Source organism: Eublepharis macularius, chromosome 5, assembly GCF_028583425.1.
Source record: "Eublepharis macularius isolate TG4126 chromosome 5, MPM_Emac_v1.0, whole genome shotgun sequence".
In the NCBI taxonomy this organism is placed as follows: Eukaryota; Metazoa; Chordata; class Lepidosauria; order Squamata; family Eublepharidae; genus Eublepharis; species Eublepharis macularius.
Window position 1 is genome coordinate 30,052,965 of NC_072794.1, and position 20,481 is coordinate 30,073,445.

At 41.5% G+C, this 20,481-nt stretch overlaps 1 protein-coding gene across 10 annotated transcripts in view; it reads right to left on the reverse strand.

Annotated features, from left to right (window-relative positions):
* The window catches only part of RABGAP1L (RAB GTPase activating protein 1 like), a 225,614-nt gene that overhangs the window by 67,617 nt on the left and 137,516 nt on the right, over positions 1 to 20,481 (reverse strand). For 9 of the 10 annotated variants that reach the window (XM_054979079.1, XM_054979081.1, XM_054979086.1 and 6 more), the window contains 3 exons: positions 17,074 to 17,199; positions 14,878 to 15,021; positions 9,079 to 9,120 (listed from right to left, as the gene is read on the reverse strand). In XM_054979079.1, the coding sequence (XP_054835054.1) occupies positions 9,079 to 9,120; positions 14,878 to 15,021; positions 17,074 to 17,199 (312 nt within the window). The remainder of the gene's footprint in view (positions 1 to 9,078; positions 9,121 to 14,877; positions 15,022 to 17,073; positions 17,200 to 20,481) is intronic. The other variant, XM_054979085.1, reaches the window with a different exon arrangement.

A 20,481-nucleotide genomic window follows, 5' to 3' on the forward strand; every position in this document is an offset into this window, starting at 1 on the left:
AAATGGCACAGCCTGCATTTCCACTCTCTGTGCAGCATGGATGACAGTTTCCAAGGTGGGAAGCTTCAGAGCTGTCGAGAGCGTGGAAGATCTGCAGCGACTGAAGTAAACTGCTCTAAATATATAAAATAAGCATTGGGTGGAGGGGGATAAAACTGATTGAGGAGTCATGAAGGAAATTAGTGAGTGACGGTCTAAACGTCAATGGAGTGCTGAATTTAAAGCGGAATGAATGCTTACCTAGATATTTTTCTTTGCATACACACTTGCATGGAAGGCATTTCACATTCCCCTCCCCCCCTGAAATTGCTAAACCTTTATATGCATAAAATTCACCACCATGAAAATCTTAATTAGATGATCTGAAGATCATTCTAGATGCAACACAATTTGGGCTTCCTTTTGCTTGGTTGTTTCTAATTGTTAATTTATTAACTAAACATGAAGTGCCTGTAGCATGCACACAGTCCATGAGCTGTACTTCACCCACCCATATTGCCTCATGACTGCTTTAAATGTGCCCAGGAGCACAGGGCATGTGCTTCTGCTCCCTGGAGAGAATCTGGTTGACTTGTTTGTATTAGCCATGATTCAAAATACAAGCATGGTTACTAGTTACACATGCACAGCAGATAACCCCTCTCCTGAACGCACCTCACTAAGTCCTAGTTTTCACTAAGATGGAAAACCTGCATCCGGTCTTTAGCACTTCTTGCAGCTGGGGGGTGGGGGTGGTTCTTCCATACAACACCCACCTCCCCTTAGACAACTAGCATGTTAAAAAGAAGATTATATGCGAATCCTTCGCACTGACCTGCTAGTTTTCTGAGTACTGGGATGTTTTGCATGATGTTTGCATCTACAGCAGTAGAGCCCAGACACAACTTTACCAATCTGATTCACTTATCCCCAGTGTGGCATCAATGCATTTCCTGGTGCCCACTTGCTTCTTCCCCAAAACAAAGAGCTGGTTTTCCTCAAGCACACTGGAGCAACAGCTGGTTCTGAAGACCCCTGGAGGTACCAAAAAGCATGCACTGGGAAATAGCTATCCCTTCATAGGAAAATGCTTGGCTAGGAACCTCCCAGCCTTCTGTAATTGCCTCCTCATGACAGGCATTTTGTGGTGGCACCCTCTCCCAGAATTCCAAAAGTATCGACAGTCTTAACATTAGGGACATCTGGCCTAACTAGGGGTCTGTTTTCAGGTCCTGTCAAGAAGATATGCACCGAGAGTTCCCAGCTGAAATCTGGATTCTCAGGTACATAGAAGTTGATTCAGATTGAGAATTTGGCATGCGGGAAGAGGAGGTATAACCCTTCCATATGCAGCTCTTTTCAATCTTAAATGGCCTCCAAATGCATGAGAATCTGTTTCAACTAGGCACTCCCAACACATGTTTGCTTGAAAGGACTGGGGTGGACCCAGGATCATGTAGTTAGGCATCGAGCCTATGCCCAAATCACAACAGTGGTTTAAAAATATTAGAAGTGGTTTAGCCTTAGAGTTGCTGTAATAAATACATGCAAGAAACATATAGTGAGTAACTTTCTCCTTAGTGCACATAACCACTGTAAGGGGATACTGAATTTGTCAATTTGTTTATGGATCATACAGTGAAATATATATTTGGAAAGTTCATAAATCAGAGAAAATTTCTATGCCATTCAGCACATTCAACTGTGCTGTAGCCAGCCCCTCTTCTGTAGAAAAGAATGTTGCGCGAGTTTGCTGTCTGAATACTGTGAATGGGTCTACTGCTATAGTTTTGCCTAAAGTGACTCCAGATGGGAGTCAGGGACTTGCTAGAAAAGAATAACGTTCCTTAATAGCTATAGATATTTCCTGAATGGGCAATTCCTCTGCAGGAGTGGGGTTTGAGATCAGTGCTTGGGAGATGAATGCATCCAAAACGGCAGTTTACAGTTTTGAATTTGGAGGCAAGCAGAGCTGTGAAATTGCTGAAGGCGAAACTCCTTGGAGTGCAGGATTTCCGAGAGACTAATATGAGGTAACAAATCTGCTGCCTTGTAGGAGTGCCTCCCTGCCTGCTTTACTTGTATATCTGGTAATAAAGTAAATATCACAAAGATGCCACAAGTATCCACTGTTCCCTCATGCAAAAGAAATAAACCTGTGGCACAGCCTCTATTACTTCTCACTGCTTAGGAAAGCAGGGAGCACATAAAATCCCCCTTTGAGTATGTAGGTAATGGTGTGGGTCACTTTTGATTCCCGAGTCACTTTTCTTTCAGGAAAATCTAAGGACAGGAGATATGTAGTGCAGAAGTCTTCCTGGCAAGTGCTTCAGTCTCACTGACCTTTTCCCATGGAGCAGTTGTTGTTAGCCATGTATACATCTCAGGAAGCACCTCCTCTCATAATCCAGACTTGTTACAGGTTGGGCTTTTGGCATGGAAACTGGTCTGGTCACTTTAGATGAGGACAGGGAGGAGTGCAGCCCTGTCAACACTCCGAGACCTCCCGGCCATTTTCAGTACCACCAACTGCTTCTACCCTACCTTTCAGCCATGGAGCTCAGGGCAGCAGAAACAGTCCTCCCCTCTTAAATTCATCCTCGCGTGCACCCCAATGAGAAAGAATGGCTAAGCCAAGGCCACCAGTGAGTTTCATGACAGAGTAAGCATCTGAACCTAGGAATTCTCAGTCCTAGTCCAACGCCAACCACTACACTCCATCAAATCATCTGTCTGGGACAGCTATCGAGGAGCATGTGCACCAATAGTTATTTATGCTATGGGATTCCATGCAGCTGTATTCTTTCCCCATTAGGGAGAAGCTGTTCAGAAAATTCTGGGGAATGGTTATCAGAATGCTGCTAATCAGAATAGCTGTTCTATTTCTCCTTTTCATTGGGCAGTGAAGAGACAGTGGTGTTGATAAAGAGCTAGATGACAGCGGCTAAACTGAAATCTAACGCAACGAGATGGCTGACCATTTTATTCAGTTTGCACAGGATGGGGTTGCACCACCACTACCGCCCTGCACTCCCAGGTTCACAGTTTAGAAGGTGCTTTTGGTTCCAGCCTGGATATTCATACATGATACCCAGATGGCATCCAGGGCACTGAAGTGCACTGCACCAAGTTTTGCTGGGAAGCCACCTGAACCCATTCTTGCAAAGAATCAGCCTCATCACAGTCAGCCATGCCTAATCATATCTTCATTTGATTCCTGCTTTGGAAACCGTCGGGCTCAGAATATGGGAGGAAAGCTACTGAGAGTTACTTGCAATAATGAACGTATTATGCATGTTTTGAAAGATCTACACTGGTTTTCAGTCTGTTTCTGTTTACAATTCAAAGTGACAGCTTTGACCTATGTAAACCTTAGTGGCCTGGCTCACTGTGTTCAAAGAAATGCTTTCTCCCATATTTAGATCATAATCACAGGTAGGGGTTTGCGCGCGCGCGCGCGCGCGCGCACACACACACACACACACACAAAATCAGGAAATCCTGATCTGGGTTTCTGGGATCCCAAAAAAATCTGGGATTCCTGAAATCAAGGAAAGAGTCTCTGATCAGTTAAGACTGATTAGAGAATCCTGGATTTATTTGGCCATTATTCTCTGTGGGGAAACTATCTGGGGGCTATCTGAGGGGCTGGGGGTGGGACTTTTCAAACAAACTCCGCCACATTTGCAGGCAATTGACTCCTGACTGTCCTTTAAGGACCGCCCAAGTTTCATTAAGATTGGACCCCGAAGTCCAATCCTTTGAGCTGCTGCAGAAGGTGCCCCCAGCCGCTCTCAAGCAGGCTGTTTTCAAGCAGGCTGTCAGGCAGAAACATACAGGGGCAAGACTGCCAGTGGCCAGACTCCCAAATGCAACCTCAACCCAGAGAAAGCCCAACATAACCAAACTGAATCCCCCCCCCAAACCCAAGTGCCCCCTTAGACAAGCTGCCAGCAACTCTCCTTTGTTTCCTAAGGGGGGGGGACGACATTTCCAAGCAGGATCTCAGGCAGAAGCCCACAGGGCAAGGATGCCAGTGACCAAAGGCATACTCCCAAATGCAAGACGAAGCCCAACAGAACCAAAGTGAATCAAGGGAACCTACATCAAACTAGAGAATCCTATCCATACCAAACTGAAGCAAGGGACACTACTGCAACTTAGCTCAACTTAAGCAGTGTCACTCACAGAAGCCAGGCAAACAAGGAGAGCTCCTGGATGGATTGGCCACTTACTTCCCCTCCCTCCTGCAAAACAACTTCTGCAAGGGAAGAAGACACTTGACAGATGGGGATGGAAACCCAGGTCTGCCTACCAAGGGTATACTCCAGAGAAAATTGCAGTATATCCCTTTTTTTGATAACACTTTGCACAAAAGGGGTTTCCCTGGGTTCACTATTAATTTTCTTGGAGAGATTTGTCTCCATGGCAATTAGGTTTTTAGCCCACAAAGAGATGGCCCCTACTAAACAGCGAAACTGTCGTGAATATTTAAGCTGCGCCAGAAGATACAGGGTCTCCAGGCAATTCTAAGTCAACTGAGGTTACAAATGTCTGCCACCAGGGCCTCTATGATAGGCATCCTAAGTCTGTCTATCATTTCAGATGGAAAAGTTTAAAACTTTGAGGCAAACCTACACACAGTATTCTGGCAAACAGGGAAGCTCATTCTATCCTGACTAGGTGGCCCAAAGCCTTGGGAGAGATTAAACACCCTGTTGGAAAGCTGCCTTTGAAATGCTGAGATGTCCCAAAGACAGCTTGTCTTTTTCCTTCTGATCCTCTGCCAATGCAGGATCTGTACAATCTTGAGGAGGAGAAAGAGGAAGCAGAAAGAGGCAAGCCTGGCCTAACATCTTCAAACTTTTTTTCTGGAGAAATGCCCTCCACCCTAGAACTCACTGCAATAATTAAGCCATTGGGTTACACTATATCCGTGTCACAGGAGCCTCTGCATATTTTTAGCTGGCAGATAGGACAAGTACCAGGACTGATGCCTCCATCCCCCAAACAGAGCACTCAAGTCCTTAGTTATGCAAATGTTTGGCGAGGAAAAAACAATTGGTTTTTTCATTTTACAGTTTGCTAGAATGTCACACTTCAAGGGACAGAATCAACAGCCAAATGGTAAGATAGTTTGTTCTACCTCTTGAGGCAAGGAGATCAGAATGACACTAAGAGGGAAGGTTATAAATTCACAGGGCATGGAAAAGAAGCCTTTATCTTGTGACCTGAGACCCGGGAGGCACAAGCCATGAATGAGTAAGTCTTAACTAAGTACTCCATCTTGCCCACATGGCTGGGGACAATGAGGAGAAATCCCAACTCTGGGAATTCAGGTAATGATGGACTTTTAATTACTGCAATTTCAAGAAAAAATAGGCTGTCCTAATTAACATTTGGAATAAGTACCATGGACAGGGTGAGAGGAATGCAGGTTCTCACCTTTTCATTGTATCCTGGCTCAGTCTAAAGCTTGAACAGACCACGTATACTCTTTGTTTTTGGTTTACTAAACTTTCTTATGCTCTGAATGCTCAAAGACTGATCTCTTAAACACACCATACCTATCTGGCCTTACTATCTGAAGTACTTTAATGGGGATGAGCAGCCAGTGAGAGTGTCATATCTTGGGCATGATAGCTCAAAGTTTCAAAAATGATTGCACCCACTGTTCCTGTACTAGCTTGTAGGAGTGAGACACAGCAACTAGGCAAAGCCTTTCAAAAGCAATGCAGGCACAAAGTGCCAGATGTGTAACTCTGTCTTGTAGAAATCATAGGACCATAGGGTTGGAAGGAACCTCCAGGGTCATCTAATCCAACCCCCTGCACAATGCAGGAAATTCACAACTACCTCCCCTCCACACCTCAGCGACCCCTGTTCCATGCCCAGAAGATGGCAAAATACCTCCAGGATCCCTAGCCAAACTGGCCCGGGGAAAACTGCTTCCTGACCCAGATACTCTCAGAGTTGCTGGTGGCAGCAGTTACTACCCAATTTGATTTTGTTACTCTTTGGAAATGAGGAAAAGGGGGTGGTACTGCCAAGCAGATTCTTGGGATGGGCGCCGGGTTTTCTGACCTCCCAGCAACCCAAAGGAATGAGGGTTGTAAGTCCGTTCCTTTGCATTTTTCTTCAAATAATTCTTACTCTTAAGATGTAGAGAAGCTACATCTTAATGCTCTGCCACAGCAGAGCAAAGCCCCATTCAAGTGCTGTGTACCTTTCCTATACAAAACTCTCTCCTGAGAGATTTATGTTCATGCAAAAGTGCCACGTGGCTTAACCTGGCTTGCTCCATGTTGACCACAGAAAGGCGTTTATTCTACAAAACCCAAGAATGCCCTTTCTGATGTATCACACAAAACAGGTATAGTTGGGCCTATTTCAGTCAACTTTGACAATGCGGGTAATAGTTGCTGCAGATGGTTTCCTTGATTTCCTCAAAATATCAACTGCACCCTTCAGAGCTGAAGCATTTAGAATAAGTACGATGGGAAGGTTGAAAGGAATGCATGTTTTCACCTTTTCTTTGTATCCGTGCTCAGCTTAAAGCTGGACAGACCAAGCTTTGTTTTTGGTCTATTAAACTTTGTTATGTATGCTCAAAGACCAATCTCTTAAACACACCATGCCTATTTGGTCTTACTAGCTGAAGTATGGTAATGTGGAGAAGCTGCCAGTGAGAATGCCATCCCTTGGGCGTGACACCTCAAAGTTTCACCGCTGAAAGTTCAATTTTCTGCTCCATTGCAATATCCAACAGCAGTTCACAATGAAGCTGAAGTTGAGATGCATTTGCCAGATGTATAAAAAGCACGCAGCATATGCGCCATCCTCCCCTATAACAAAATTTTCAAATTTGCTTGTGTGTTGGCACACAATTGAGAAATGATTGTATAAACTACGGTTGATATTGGGTTAGTCCTAGCCAAGCTTTCCCACTCAAATCCCACCCAGTTATATTCTACTCTTTACTACACCCCCTAACTGACACAGCTTTTGTTCATACAGATCCCATGATTCCTTTTGGGACGGTCAAGGAGGATCCCTCCTCCATTTTTTACTAATAGAAAAGCTGGTTGGATTCAATCCACTTTCAATGATTCTGTAAAAGATTTTCCTGTAGAATTCCTTGGAAAGGAGAGTGATATAAAATTTAGTTAAAAGAAAAGTTATATGTTTTGGAGAGAACTAACTTATTCTCCTATGCCTGTGAATTTGGAAAAAGGATGAAAGGACTTCGATGCTGCATGCGACTAGTGCAGGGCTTGGGGTTTGCAAGTTATCTGTAGGAATACTCCATCGTGACTACGTTTCTTGATCAGCTGCTTCCTTAGTAGACCTGGCCAAAGTGATCCCAATGGCTGAAGTGCTCCCCAATGGTCTGGCCCAAGTATCCCACATTTTGTTCCTTAGATCCAACTGGCACATGCCCTTGCTTTCGAAAGTAGTAAACAACCATAATATACATTTATTGTCTTTGGGTTAAAGGGCAAAGAGAAGTTCACAAAGGAAAAATACACATCTAGCAAAATCATCACAGGATTCCAAACTGATGTAGGACTTAAATTCAACAGTTCCTCAGCCATCCAGAAATGTTCTGGTGAATGGGAACAGTCAGATGTAACGGTGGCAGAGAAGCAAGCCTTCTTTCTTACCATTATTGCTGCAGAACAGTTCTTTAAAAAAAATCACATTTGTTGGGATTCACTCTTTCCCCACCCCAACTCAAGTTATCACTTTTGTTATCTGTTCTCAACATTAAACCACAGATCAATGGGATAAGTACTGAACTGAGATACTTCTCTGTTCTTAATGCAGATGGTACTTGGGGGGGGGGACGCAGACACAGTAAGCATCAGAACCCTGAATGAATGAAAGTGGTATAATAGACAGTCCTCTTGAAGGAGGAATACAGATGCGGAAACCTCACTTCTAAGGGGTGCAGAATATTTACACCATTACAAACCAAATAACCTTACAGGTGTACAATTCTTCTTTACAAAGGAAAAGAAGAAAGTATTTTGTTTGAAAAGACATATGAAGGAAATCTTTGGTATAATTAAACCATGGTGACACATGCATCATACTTAAAGGAAGAGGCCATCATGGAGTTATTAATCTATGTACTGGCCAAGTCAACTCCCACTCCCAAGAGCAGACTAGGGTTTCAGTGGCCATATTCCTTGAGGCTGGGCTTCAGGGAGAAGGAGAAAAGAGTAAAATCACCCTTCATGCCTCTTCCCTTGGAAGAGTTGCTTCTTTCATTAGTGGAACTCTGCTAATGAAAGAGGAAGAAATGAGTGATTTCTCCCACTTCCCTCTGCTGCCCATTGACTGCTATGGCTATTACTCCACACAGGTCCACAACCATGGGAATCTATCTTCCTGGGAAAGTGGAGAAGATCCTTGATCCTTGTGTAAGCAGATCACTGGATCCATTGTCACAGTCTGCATCCTATATTTACAAGCACCAGAAAATGAAAGAGAGTAAATGGAATATTGAGAGACTTACATTGGCTTGAAATATACTAAAATCCATCTCAAGCTCTCAGGAAAGAGGAGAAGAAATTTCAAAGGAATGTGAATTCTGTTAACTTACATACCTTCTGTTAGATCAGCTGTCCCAGAGGAAGGGAACATGGCTGCAAGTGCCCTCCGTGAACCTCAACCTCTGGTACTACTCGACCACCTGACATCCTGGAGCCTTAGGGAAGGCCAGAACATTTCTGGAATGCTTGAGATTATATATCCATTGAATTATACATGTATTTCCCTCAAAGATCCTTTTGCATTAGGAAATGTTTTAACAAACTAATGTTTTCCCACAATCCCACAATGCTATCTTCTAATTCAAATGATATATGATTTCTATTATTCAGTCTATTTACCTATGAACCATATGGGCAGGCTTATAAATAGCCTTTTTTCTGTTCAACTGTGGCAAATAAATACTACCCTCTTGGTGACCATGTTGGGAAGTTTTCCTGCATTGGAAAGCAGCAAGTTTTACCCTTTTTAGATTATCAATGAACTACAAGTGAACAACATACACATGTAAAAGTAGTATTTTGGGGTAAAGAAATGACTTACCTTTAGAAGAGCCAGTGCTACATTAAAAATTACATTCAGACCCTAAAGAGAGAGAGCACAATTAATACTAATCCTGCTTATAAAATATGTAAGCCAATACTAGAAATTGAATATTCATAAACATAAAGATATAAAGGAACATAAATATAAAAGAACATAAATAGATATAAATATTATAAATATTTACACCATGGCCACCACAATTAATTAAAAACAATCTGTGTGCACAGAAAATGACTACAAATGTCCAAACTAGTACATGAGGAAAAGATTAAAAACTTTTCTTCCTTGCATCCAAATTCCATGCCAAGGAAACAGAGGAGGCTCCTCATACGGGCAAAGTGCACGGTATCCTACCCAGGAAGAACAGATCTCCATGAAATATTAGATTATTAAATCTAACAGAGAGAGTGCAACAGAGAGAGTGCAAGGAAGTCCTTTATGGTTCTGCCGAAGCCTCACAGTCCCTAAGTTGTCCCAGTCATTCAAGTCTGAATGTATCAAGAGTTGCCCTGACTACACGTGGCAGCTGACACAGTTAGGAAGTGATTGGTTTGGGCTAAACAGCATGTTGTCCCAAAAGATTCCATTCAAAATGTTGAGGGCACTCTCTGCTGGCAAGCTGCAGCCTCAACAATGGGCCAAGTCTAGGGTCCCTTGGTTGGCTGCCAGGAAGGACAACTGCAGCCACCCATGCTGCAGGGGGAAGCCTTCTTGCTCAGCATTCACTGCTAGGTGAGCTTACCAGAAGAGGCGGTTGTTGCAGAAATGGAGAAGGCAGCCCCAGAGCTGCAAGAACATTCATAGGCGTTTCTGCATTTTGATTGTATTTCAGGTATCAGCTACTTCTAACGAGGACGTTCCCCAGTCAACTCCATGTTTTAAGTGTGGTTTCGAATTGGTAACTTAACAGAGAAGCTACCAGTGGGATTTATAAAATTTTATACCAATTGTTTGTTATAAAGCAAAGGGTTAAACTAATTTCAACTCAAATAGTAAAAGAGGATTTTATGCATAGTGGAGTGTGCTAGTTGAGCTCACCAGGAGGGGTGCTGGCAGCCACCTCAGCAGGGAATAAGCCTGCCTTCATTATATGTCGGGAAGAAAACAGTAATATTTTTAAACATTGTTATGCAGTCATTTTTTTTTTCAATGTAAGACAAATGATCCTGCTGGACGTCAAAAACTCATATATTTAAGCTGCTATAGATGCTTTATTTTGCAGTGCTTTTTTCTGTGTGTGTGTGGGGGGGAGTCCCCAGTTATTAGGTCCACACATAAAGTTGCTATTTTAAGTTAAATCAATTGAGTGCCTTTTACTGCCAATCTGCAGCAAAGCAGAGGGTTGTGTTATTATGACCAAGCAAAACCCTATATTTAGGATCACCTTCACAGATGGGACTCAAAGAACCTACTGGCTGTTCTTACAGGATAATGAACCTTAGTGTGATACAGATTTAGTGGGTTAAACATGTTCTATCATACATGCTCAAGAAGATCAATATTGTGTTAATCTCCGGAAGTCTTGAAACAGATCTGAGGAAAATTACACGAGATGCAATAATATTGTTTCTCTGAACTACAAGATTCTCTGAGTTTTTCACTGGCCTCAATTATCTTTTTCTAGTTATAATACTAGGCTGCTTAATACACTCAGAAAGGAGAAATCACATACCCCCCTTTGTTGTTTTTCTGTATACATACTTACAAATTAAGTATGTCTTTTGCTGATGGTGAGAACTAGGCAAAGTGAATGAAGTTAGTTAAGTTAAATGTTCATTAAGCTGTCTCAGAGTTTATTCCTTCTCTATATTTACAAAAAGTTTTCTCTGTGTGTGTTGCTAACATTGTCTTCCTGAAGGGATTGAAAGATCTTTCAGGATTGCATTTGCTGCACTCTCAGAATTCTAGAATCCAGACAGAGAAAAATCTGCCATGGCGGGGCAGGCCTCGCTCACTGTTGTGTGTCTTTAGCCTCACCAAAAGTCCACTAGCGACCACTGTCAGTGTATAGGAACTCAATTTTGGAGCTTCCATCTATAGTCCAAACTGTGAACAGCCAGGGTAGGGACAGTGTTGTCATCCATCTCTATGAAATACTTCTAATCTTTCATTCAGTGTGCTTCTGTATGTTAAGACATTATCTTTAATCTTAATCAGCTTTCTCAGGGCAACAATTCAGAGTTAAAGCCCTGCTTTATAATACTGTTGATAGTCAAAGATATACAGTACTACTTCTACAAAGAGTCAAAATGAAATCAGTAACTAGCAGATGGTATTTGTCCCAACCTAGTACAGAGTTAAAATGCTACAGTAGTATTTATTTGCATAAGCTCACAAAGACATAAATGCTGTAAGCAAATTGTATTTCATCCACTAGATGTCAGAATTGTAGCAGTAATTAAAGTCAAAACAACATTTACAGATCCACAAGACAGAAGCAACCACTTTAAGAAATGAAATGCTCTCTGTGTAAACAAGTCTTATTTATAAGACAGTAAATACTAATGGCTCAGTTCAGAGATAACACCAACCATGCTTTAGTGGTTGGGAGCACACATACACACCCAACTGAGCTTGTGTTCTTCCATTCCCTCTCCCCTTTATATGCTGATTCCCTCCTCCATACCTTGATTTTAACTAACCAGAGTTTCCCCTAACATTCAAACTGGCAAACTATGGTTAGCGCCTCACCTCCAAATTATGATTTGAAACCACAGTTTGAAATGCATTTGTAAACCGTGGTTTGAAGGCAAAGTTTGACAATTCATATGTCAGGGTTAAATATCATTTGCAAAAATCAGTAAATGAAGGAAACTATGTGCACAGGGGGAAGAGGAAGTGTGAAGAACAAAGCAAAACTGTAGAGAGTAACTGTGCTCAAATAGATGAAAACTTATTAACTTATACTGTACAATCAGTATATGTGACACTTTACAGAATTTCATAAGCAAAAAAAAAAGACGGTGTAATTCCACAACGTAAACTGCTTTAAGGCCATATAAACTAAAATTGACAGCAGTGCCTTCCTACACGTGTGGTCTTCTACCTTCTAACAGGTTGTATTTGTTGGTAGGAGCCTCTTTGTGTATTTGTCTTTAGCAGGGAAGAAGATAACAGGGGGAAGGAAGAGGAAGAAAGATAAGAAATGAGTAGGGGCAAATACAGTTACAGAAACTTAATTCTTATCCTCCCTCCTGATATTGAAGAAACTAAGCCAAAGGAAATGTTGAGTCTTGAGGATGATAAAATATGACTATTAAATAAAATGCAGGCCTATTAGTATCTATTCCAACTGTTGATTGAAGTTAACCACTCAGCACAACAGTGGTTCAATGTTGTTAAACCAAAATATTTATAAAGGTCAGACTAGGAATATATATGTAACATACAAGAGGTGGGGAGGAATCAATGTTCTGTCTGTAGAAAGCTTTGTTCTTCCAAACTTATTCTGATTCATAAATGATCAACAAAACTCTTGGAGAAGCAACAGGAACAGTATTAATTGTATACTGACTTTTTTTCTCACCAACCAAAACTTAAAACTTGGTTAATTCAAAACTTGGTTAAAGATTAGCACATCAAGTACCAATCCATATGCAAAAGAACCTCCTCAGGATACAGTGAAGCCTCCCGCCATTAGCATTCCACACCCTGGGAAACTCTTACAGGATGACTCAGCTCAACCCCACCCCTCCTGAGTAAATACAAATGACCTACATCTTTTCCACACTGTGACACTGAGAGATCTCTGTCTTTTGGTGCTACACCTCTGAAGATGCCAGCCACAGCTGCTGGCGAAACGTCAGGAACTACAATGCCAAGACCACGGCAATACAGCCCGGAAAACCCACAACAACCATCGTTCTCCGGCCGTGAAAGCCTTCGACAATACTTCGACAATACATTGGTTAATTCAGCCATGAAAAAATGTCCAAGCAAAATGCTCAAAAATGAGTACCAGACTAGGATCTGGGAGAGCCAGATTTGAATCCCCCACTCTATCACAGAAGCATGCTGGGTAACACTGGGGCATCGGTCTTTCAGTCCTAATATCTCAAAGGGTTGTTGTCATAAGGATAAAACCAAAGAGAGGAGAATAATTGTAAGCCACTTTGGACCCCAGTGGAGAGAAAAGTAAGGTATAAATATCTAAATAAATACATGTTTATTATGTGAGACTTGCCAGCTCCAATAGGGAAATGGGAGGGGAAAGTAAGTAACTATTCATATAGCAGATAAAAATCCATGTAAAACACAGAGTCTCCTTTAGGAAGTCGGTTTACTTGCTTATTTGTTTTAGGCTTTGCACTTTTAGACTGATAACTCCTTTTTCCTCCATGCAACTAAAAACAGTAAAACTAAGACAAGTAACAAATCAAAGAACATACTCCTAAAAACGTCACATGTGAAGTGGTCTGAGAAGACTAGTTTTGGTCAGTTTACAACTGGAAGAATTCTACATGAACAGAAAAGCAAATACATGTATGGGTAGAAGTCTCTACTGTATAGCTGGCCGATAGAGATCACTTATCCGCATGATTCATCGTAAGCATACACATGTACATGCCATGGCCAAAGAAGGCATGGGGATGCTCCCAGGAGATTTCTGAAGTATTAATTTTCAAACAGTAGTACTGTTCTGTTTATCTCTAAAAGTGATAAACATATTGTATTCCCACCAGAGAATGCTCGTTCACTTTTTGATGTACTTGATAAGAAGATCAAGGCACAAAACCAAGCAGTGTCTTCATTAAAACATCTCATATTTTAACATGGCTACATGCACCAATGTGCCTAAATTTGCAAGATAAAAGCATGTAGCATATTAAGTGTGGCAGTAGCCTCCCATATATAAGGAACACCATATGCTTCATCCGTGCTTTTAAAAAAGCCAACATCTCAAGAATCCTAATATAAATGCCTTTCCCCAATGTGTCATTTTTCCATATCAATTTCTGGATCTGTGTTCTTATTTTATGTAACCCTATAGGTACCTACTGGTATCAAGCATTTTAAAAAGCATTTTAAAAAAGCAGGCAGCATTGCATATTGGCTGAGAATTATAGATAACGACCTGCAAGGAAGCAGTTCACAATACCCAGATAACATCAGTGAGATAAGCTTTGATCATATGCAAAAGCCAATTTATAGAAGTGAAAGCTGCTGAATAAAAATTATGTATGCAGCTCTGATGAAGCATATTAAATAGTGAAAACAAGATAACTATAACTGCTAACTATAATTGCTTTAATATTAAAATCATAACTCTCCCCTCCTCCATTTTAATCCTTCAATTACCACCCTGTGAGGTAGGTTAGGGTTGAGAGAGCACAGCTGGCCCAACAGTGAACAAAATAGGACGAAGCAAATTGACTTAAAGTCTACTAGTATCTCACTTTATAAAGCAGTCAAGACATATAAAAAATTATGTTATCTTCTTTTTCCTTTAACATCCACTAGCAATCTCAAACATTCAATGGTATTTAATCACAGATGTGCTTCTACAAATCATTCATAACCTAAGCAACAATCTGAGAAGGGTTTCACACCTATGTCTTATATGTAAGACACAAAGGTATCTTTGTATATAAATAAATATCTTTCCAATAAAGTCAGGAAGATGGCAAAAAGCCCCACATTATTTTTAGACTACAGAACAATGCATAGGAGCCTTCCCATTTGACAGGAAACTTTTTTTTTTTGCTATCCAACAGAGTAAACGAAAGCCAAAGACAAGCGGCACAATTCATTTCATGAAAAGCTAGACTTTTCTGAGAGAAGCTGGTTTTATCTTACCTCACAGAGGAGTAAATCAATTATGTGGAAGACCATGCAGAGGGGGAACTTGGCAGTGAAAAGAGTGAGAAACCACTGGGATGCGTACATATGAGCTTCCAAGTTCTGCTCCAAGAAATGGCTGTACAGATCAGGCAGCTGCTCCTAAAGAAGAGATGTAATGGGGGGAAAAACTGAAGTAAAACTTCTGCCCTCTTATTCATTAAGGTATCTATCCACTCTTCTGTGAGCACAATATTCCACTTCCAAATGCCACCTATATCATTTAACAAAAGCATCTCTTTTGCAAGCTTGGTTACTTAGATAATAAGTAAATTTAGAGCATTTTTAACCGGCCTTTCTCAAAGAGCCAGATTCAAGGCAGGTATTAATAGCAATAACAATAAAACAACATACAATTCAAAGTTTGTAAAAATAGTAACACATCTATAAAACTGCATAGCTCCTCAGAATTATATAGGTGTTGATACCAAAGGACCTCCAGAATACCCATCTCCTCAAGATGGTTTCCAGCATCTCAAAAACACAGGAGCCTTTCTGATATCTTCAGGATGGCTATTCCACATAGTAGGAAAAGCTCTTGAACTGGTTGGTGGTAGGGATGTGTGCTTTGGGATTCCGATTCAGGTTAAATACCCAAATTGGGTAGATTCGGTATTCCCAAATCAGGGCCAGCATGCTGGCCCCATTTCGGAAATACCGAAGCAGAGCAACCCAAAGCGATTCAGGTCGCTTCAGGTTGCTTGAGGTTAGCCGGGAGCACTTTGCTGCCTGTTTGCATTTGCATTTGCAAACAGCCAGCAAAGTCCTGCAAAAATCAAGCTTCCCACTCTTTCTTAGCAGAGGAGAGGGGGAAAAGGAGTGAGTGACTCACTACAACCTCCTCCTTCCCCCTCCCATCTGGTAAAAAAGGCCCCCCAAAGAGCAATCTCCCTGAAACTTGGGGGTTGGTAGGAGGAGAAGTAGGAGCAGGTCCCCTGAAAATTAAGTCATTTTGCTTGCAAAATGCCACCCAAGCCACCTAGAAAGCTCCCTTGTTTTTCCCCACAGGAAATAATTGAAAGTGGAGGAGGATAGGGGCACCTTCTTTGGGAGACCATAAAATGGCCCTCCAAAGTGCAGTCTCCCTGAAACTTGGAGGAGTCCTGGAAGAAGAGGTAGAAGAAGGTCCCCTGAAAACTGGGTGCATTTTGCTTGCAAAATGCCACCCCAAGCCTCCTAGAAAGCCTCCTTGTTTTCCCCACAGGGAATAATTGAGAGTGGAGGAGGATGGGGTACCTTCTTTGGGGGGCCATAACATGGCCTCCTGAAGTCTAATCGTTCTGAAACTTGGGGGGTCATTAGAGGAGAGTTAGCAGAAGGTCCTCACCATGTTTGGTGTGATTCGGAAAGAAAATGCCCCCCCCCCCAGGCTTCCAGAAAGCCGGGAGCATGGTCCCCACTGAAAATAACAGCCAAATCTTTCCGAAGCAACCCAAATTGCAATTTCCGAACCAGTTTGTCACTTTGGGAATCACTTGATTCCGAATCTTTTTCCCAATTCGGGTAAACCGAATCGGGAAAACCAAATCACCCTGGTACTGCACACCCCTAGTTGGTGGCTGACCTAATAGTCCCTACTACAGGATGGAATGGCCAATTGGTGTTGGTCTATGGAGAGAAGTTACCACATGGATTGGAGAAATGATCAAAATGTTTACACATAGATCAATGGGATAAGTATTGAACTGAGTTACTTCTCTGTTCCTAATGCAGGTGGTACCACTTGGAGGACACAGGCACAGCAAGCATCAGAACTCGGAATGAATGGGAGTTGTACAATAGTCCTCTTGAAGGAGGAATATAGATGAGGAAATCTCACCCGTTAAGGGGTGCAGAATATTTATACCATTACAAACCAAATAACCTTAAAGGTGTACAATTTCTTCTTTACAAAGGAAAAGCAGAAAGTATTTTGATTAACAAGACATATGAAGGCAATCTTTGGAATAACTTTAAGTAAATTTTGTATCGCTTAACAAAACAAACAAGGTGATACCAACACTCAGTCACCAACTGATGTTTTTACAAGCGCATCCAATAAATGAATTAAACATATTAGAGAGCTACAAAAGGTGAGATTCCCCAAAACACACACATGTCATAGCAGAGTTCTGTTTTTATAATGTAAATATGAATTCCTGATCCTGGTCCTACCTGAATAAGCCTTTCCAGTTGGTAAAATTTGCTGCGAAGATCTTCTAAGTTGTTTTTGTATAGATCCCGCAGGCCATAATCATACATAATCTTCACCAACACACAAAATGCTTGCTCTTCAGGCATCTGCAAGGGAGACCATTTGTTAACTTAACAGAGTCTTGACTCCCTACTCAAGATTTATGTACCAGGCCTAGAATTCCTTCTCTCTGTTAGAATATTTGCAATAGGAATGTAGTAACTATTTCAAATCTTATATTTGGAGTCCCAATACATAGCAAAGTTTCGTTACTAAACCACAGTCCATCCAGATGAGGTATCTACCATCTCATTTATAACATACACCAAATAAGATTTAGAGGAATCTTTTTGCTGAATGCAACTCAGCTGGCTTGTTGATTTTAAAAAATTGCATTTTTCACTCTCCAATGAAGACTCAAATAGGAATTGTAACTCTGTATTAATGATCTAGATATAGCCGAGATTAAAAACCAGAGGCCAATAAACAGCAAAAACAAACCACTCCTCTACATGTTAGAAAAAATGTTACCTGGAGTTTTGGGCTCAGGAGAAGTTCTAATAATGAGAACTAGCTCCCTAGTAACTTCCCCTGTCTGTGTTGAACACCAAATGTCTGTAAGCTATGTTATTCTCAGTGTAGTGAGAACCTGGTCTATGAACACAATGCTTCACAAAAGCTTCATTTATGAGATGTGAACAAACATGGCTTGTGGGCATGCTCACAAATGTGGCTCAGTTTTACCTCCTTGCAAAGAACGCAAGTTTCTTCCACCCCCCCACCCCCAAATCTGACTCTGCAGCTTGGGGGAGTAAAACTCTGTCACACACCCAGGCAGCTGCATTCATACATCATAGGGAACCAACCAGAGTTTGTCTTCAACCAGAAACTCTTAATTGTGCTGCGTGAGAGAGAGGAGGAGAGAGGTATGTACATGAACACAACAACAAACCATCCTCATGCAAATCCTGAATTATCTGGAACTCGTTGTAGACTCTGAATGCAGCCTGAACAGCCCCTCCAACTAGAGTTTATTTTCCAGAAAATTTGAAAGCATGGGGGGAAGAGGGGTTCTGCAGGGGGGGCGAAGATGGAAATTGACATATATACTTAATTTTCTCCTTTACGAATATAAAATGGATCATAGATAACTCTGTATGTCTACAACTTTGTACTATGTGACATAACACTTAAAAATACACACCCCTTAGTTTTATTCAAATAAAACTGCTACTTTGCTGAAGTGAAAGCTGCAGACTGCCATATCCTGTTATATCTAAGCTTATATATCTTAGTTTATGTCACCTGTGAAGCAGTAAAATATAAATGCTGAAAACAAAAACCATAAATTGCATAAGCAAAAAAAGGGTATTATTTGAACTGGGAGGGGCAGTTGATAGCTATGTTCAAATCTAAACACTGAGTTAATAACACTGAAAAGCAAAGGTTTACTTGTAACTGATACTGTTTCAGCAGTTATCTTACAACTATGGCTTTCTATGTCTGTGCAGACCAAAGTTCAGAATCATAGAATAGAGGTTCTCAACCGGTGGTGCAAATGCCACTGGTGAGACACCAAGGGTTGTTTTTTTTTACAATACCTAATCAGAACTAGAGATGGGCATGAACAGGAAAACCGAACCGTGTGGTTCATCATATTTCACGAACCACAAACTTTCACAAACCTGCCCCAGTTCACGAACTGGTTCATTTGGTTCGTGAAAACATCACATCCAGGTCAGCAAATCGTCACTTCTGGGTCAGCAGAAGGTCACTTCTGGGCCAGCAGAAGGCCACTTCCGGGTCAGCAGAAGGTCTACAGGAAGTCCATCCCCTGTTGCCTAGGAAACTGATTGGTGCCAGGCTGTCTGCAGTGACAAACCAAAAAATGAACCAAACAACCAGCCTAAAGTTTGTGCCGGTTCGTCAGAAATGGGCTCTGATGAACCGCTGATTCGCGAACCACAAACTGGCCCGGTTTGTCACAAACGTTGGTTCTTATTTCAGTTCGTGCCCATCTCTAATCAGAACTAGTATACAGAGCAACAATATGTCCGAATTTAAAAACTAAAAGCAAATGAAGGAAGAGAATGTACACAATTATAGTTGTTCCCTTCTAATCTGTCTTATATACGAGTAGCCAAGTGGCTCTGATATGAGGATACCTAAACTGGGAGACTGGAGCTATAAATGAACAAGATAGATCTTCCTACACACCTGAGAAATGCTCCAGATTTGCAGAAAAATCAGCAATCTAAAAAAATACATTGGTGGGGATAAAAAAATTCAACAAAATGATAAAAGGAGCACTTATAGCTTTAATCAAATGCCCTCAGTGGCTATTGCTAGGCATCCATAACAATTTAGCCAGTATTCCAGGCTTGGTTTCTGTCAGTAAAAGGCAGGGGGAGAGACAGGGCCCTTTTCAGGGCTGTTTTGGCCTTTGTGGGAGGACTTGTTGAGGGCAAGCCCAGAAGCAACCATTAGGCAATATACTACCCCATGACTTGCATGACTTACCCAGGCCTGGCTGCTTGCTACTGTTCAACAGCAACCTCCCTCCAGAAAAGCCAATGTTGGGTAGCGGTTAGCGTTTCAGAGTAGGAGCTGGGAGACCCAGGTTCAAATCACCACTCTGCTACAGCAGTTCACTAGAAGACTTTGATCCTGTTACACACTCTCAGCCAAACCTACCTCTTAGGATTGTTGTGAGGATAATATGGAGGCAAGAGGAATGCTGTAAACTGCTTTGGGTCCCCATTGTGGAGAAAGGAAAATTTTTAAAATATAGGTAAAGATGGGGAGGGCAGATAAAAGTTAAAAATTGTTTAGTGGGTTTAAAGGAGAGAAGAGTATAGGGGAAGGTCAGCATGTGGAGGTTGCCAGGAGGAGGGAATGAGGAAATAGTATGGGAAAAGGATACAAGGAAAAATAAAGTACCCCCATTATGAATGATGTGGGCATAGGCTTTTATATATCAACCTGGCCTGTGATTCACCTTTTCAAATCCAGCCTGGGGAAAAGCAAAAAACAAAGAGGGCCAGACAATTAAAATACTATTTGCTACAATTCTCCTTGAGATGTTTGTGTAAATGACAGCCTTGGAATAAATGAGGGTATGTTGCTGTAGAACTCCCATCGCAGAAGAGAATGTTTCAGGCACTGTTTGGTAGCTCTCAATGTGGTAGCTGAACAATAGCAACTTTCTGTTCTTTCTCTTCTTTTTACTTAGTTGCAAGCCTAGTGCAAAGCAACTGCCTATATACTGTGTGCTCTCTATATTTTATATTCTCTGTAGTTCAATAAAGGGCTTTCTTTAAGTAAAGCAGTGCCAATGTGTCTTCACTCACAGGCCTTCTGTTTAGTTATTTGCTAGAAGTCTGTACACG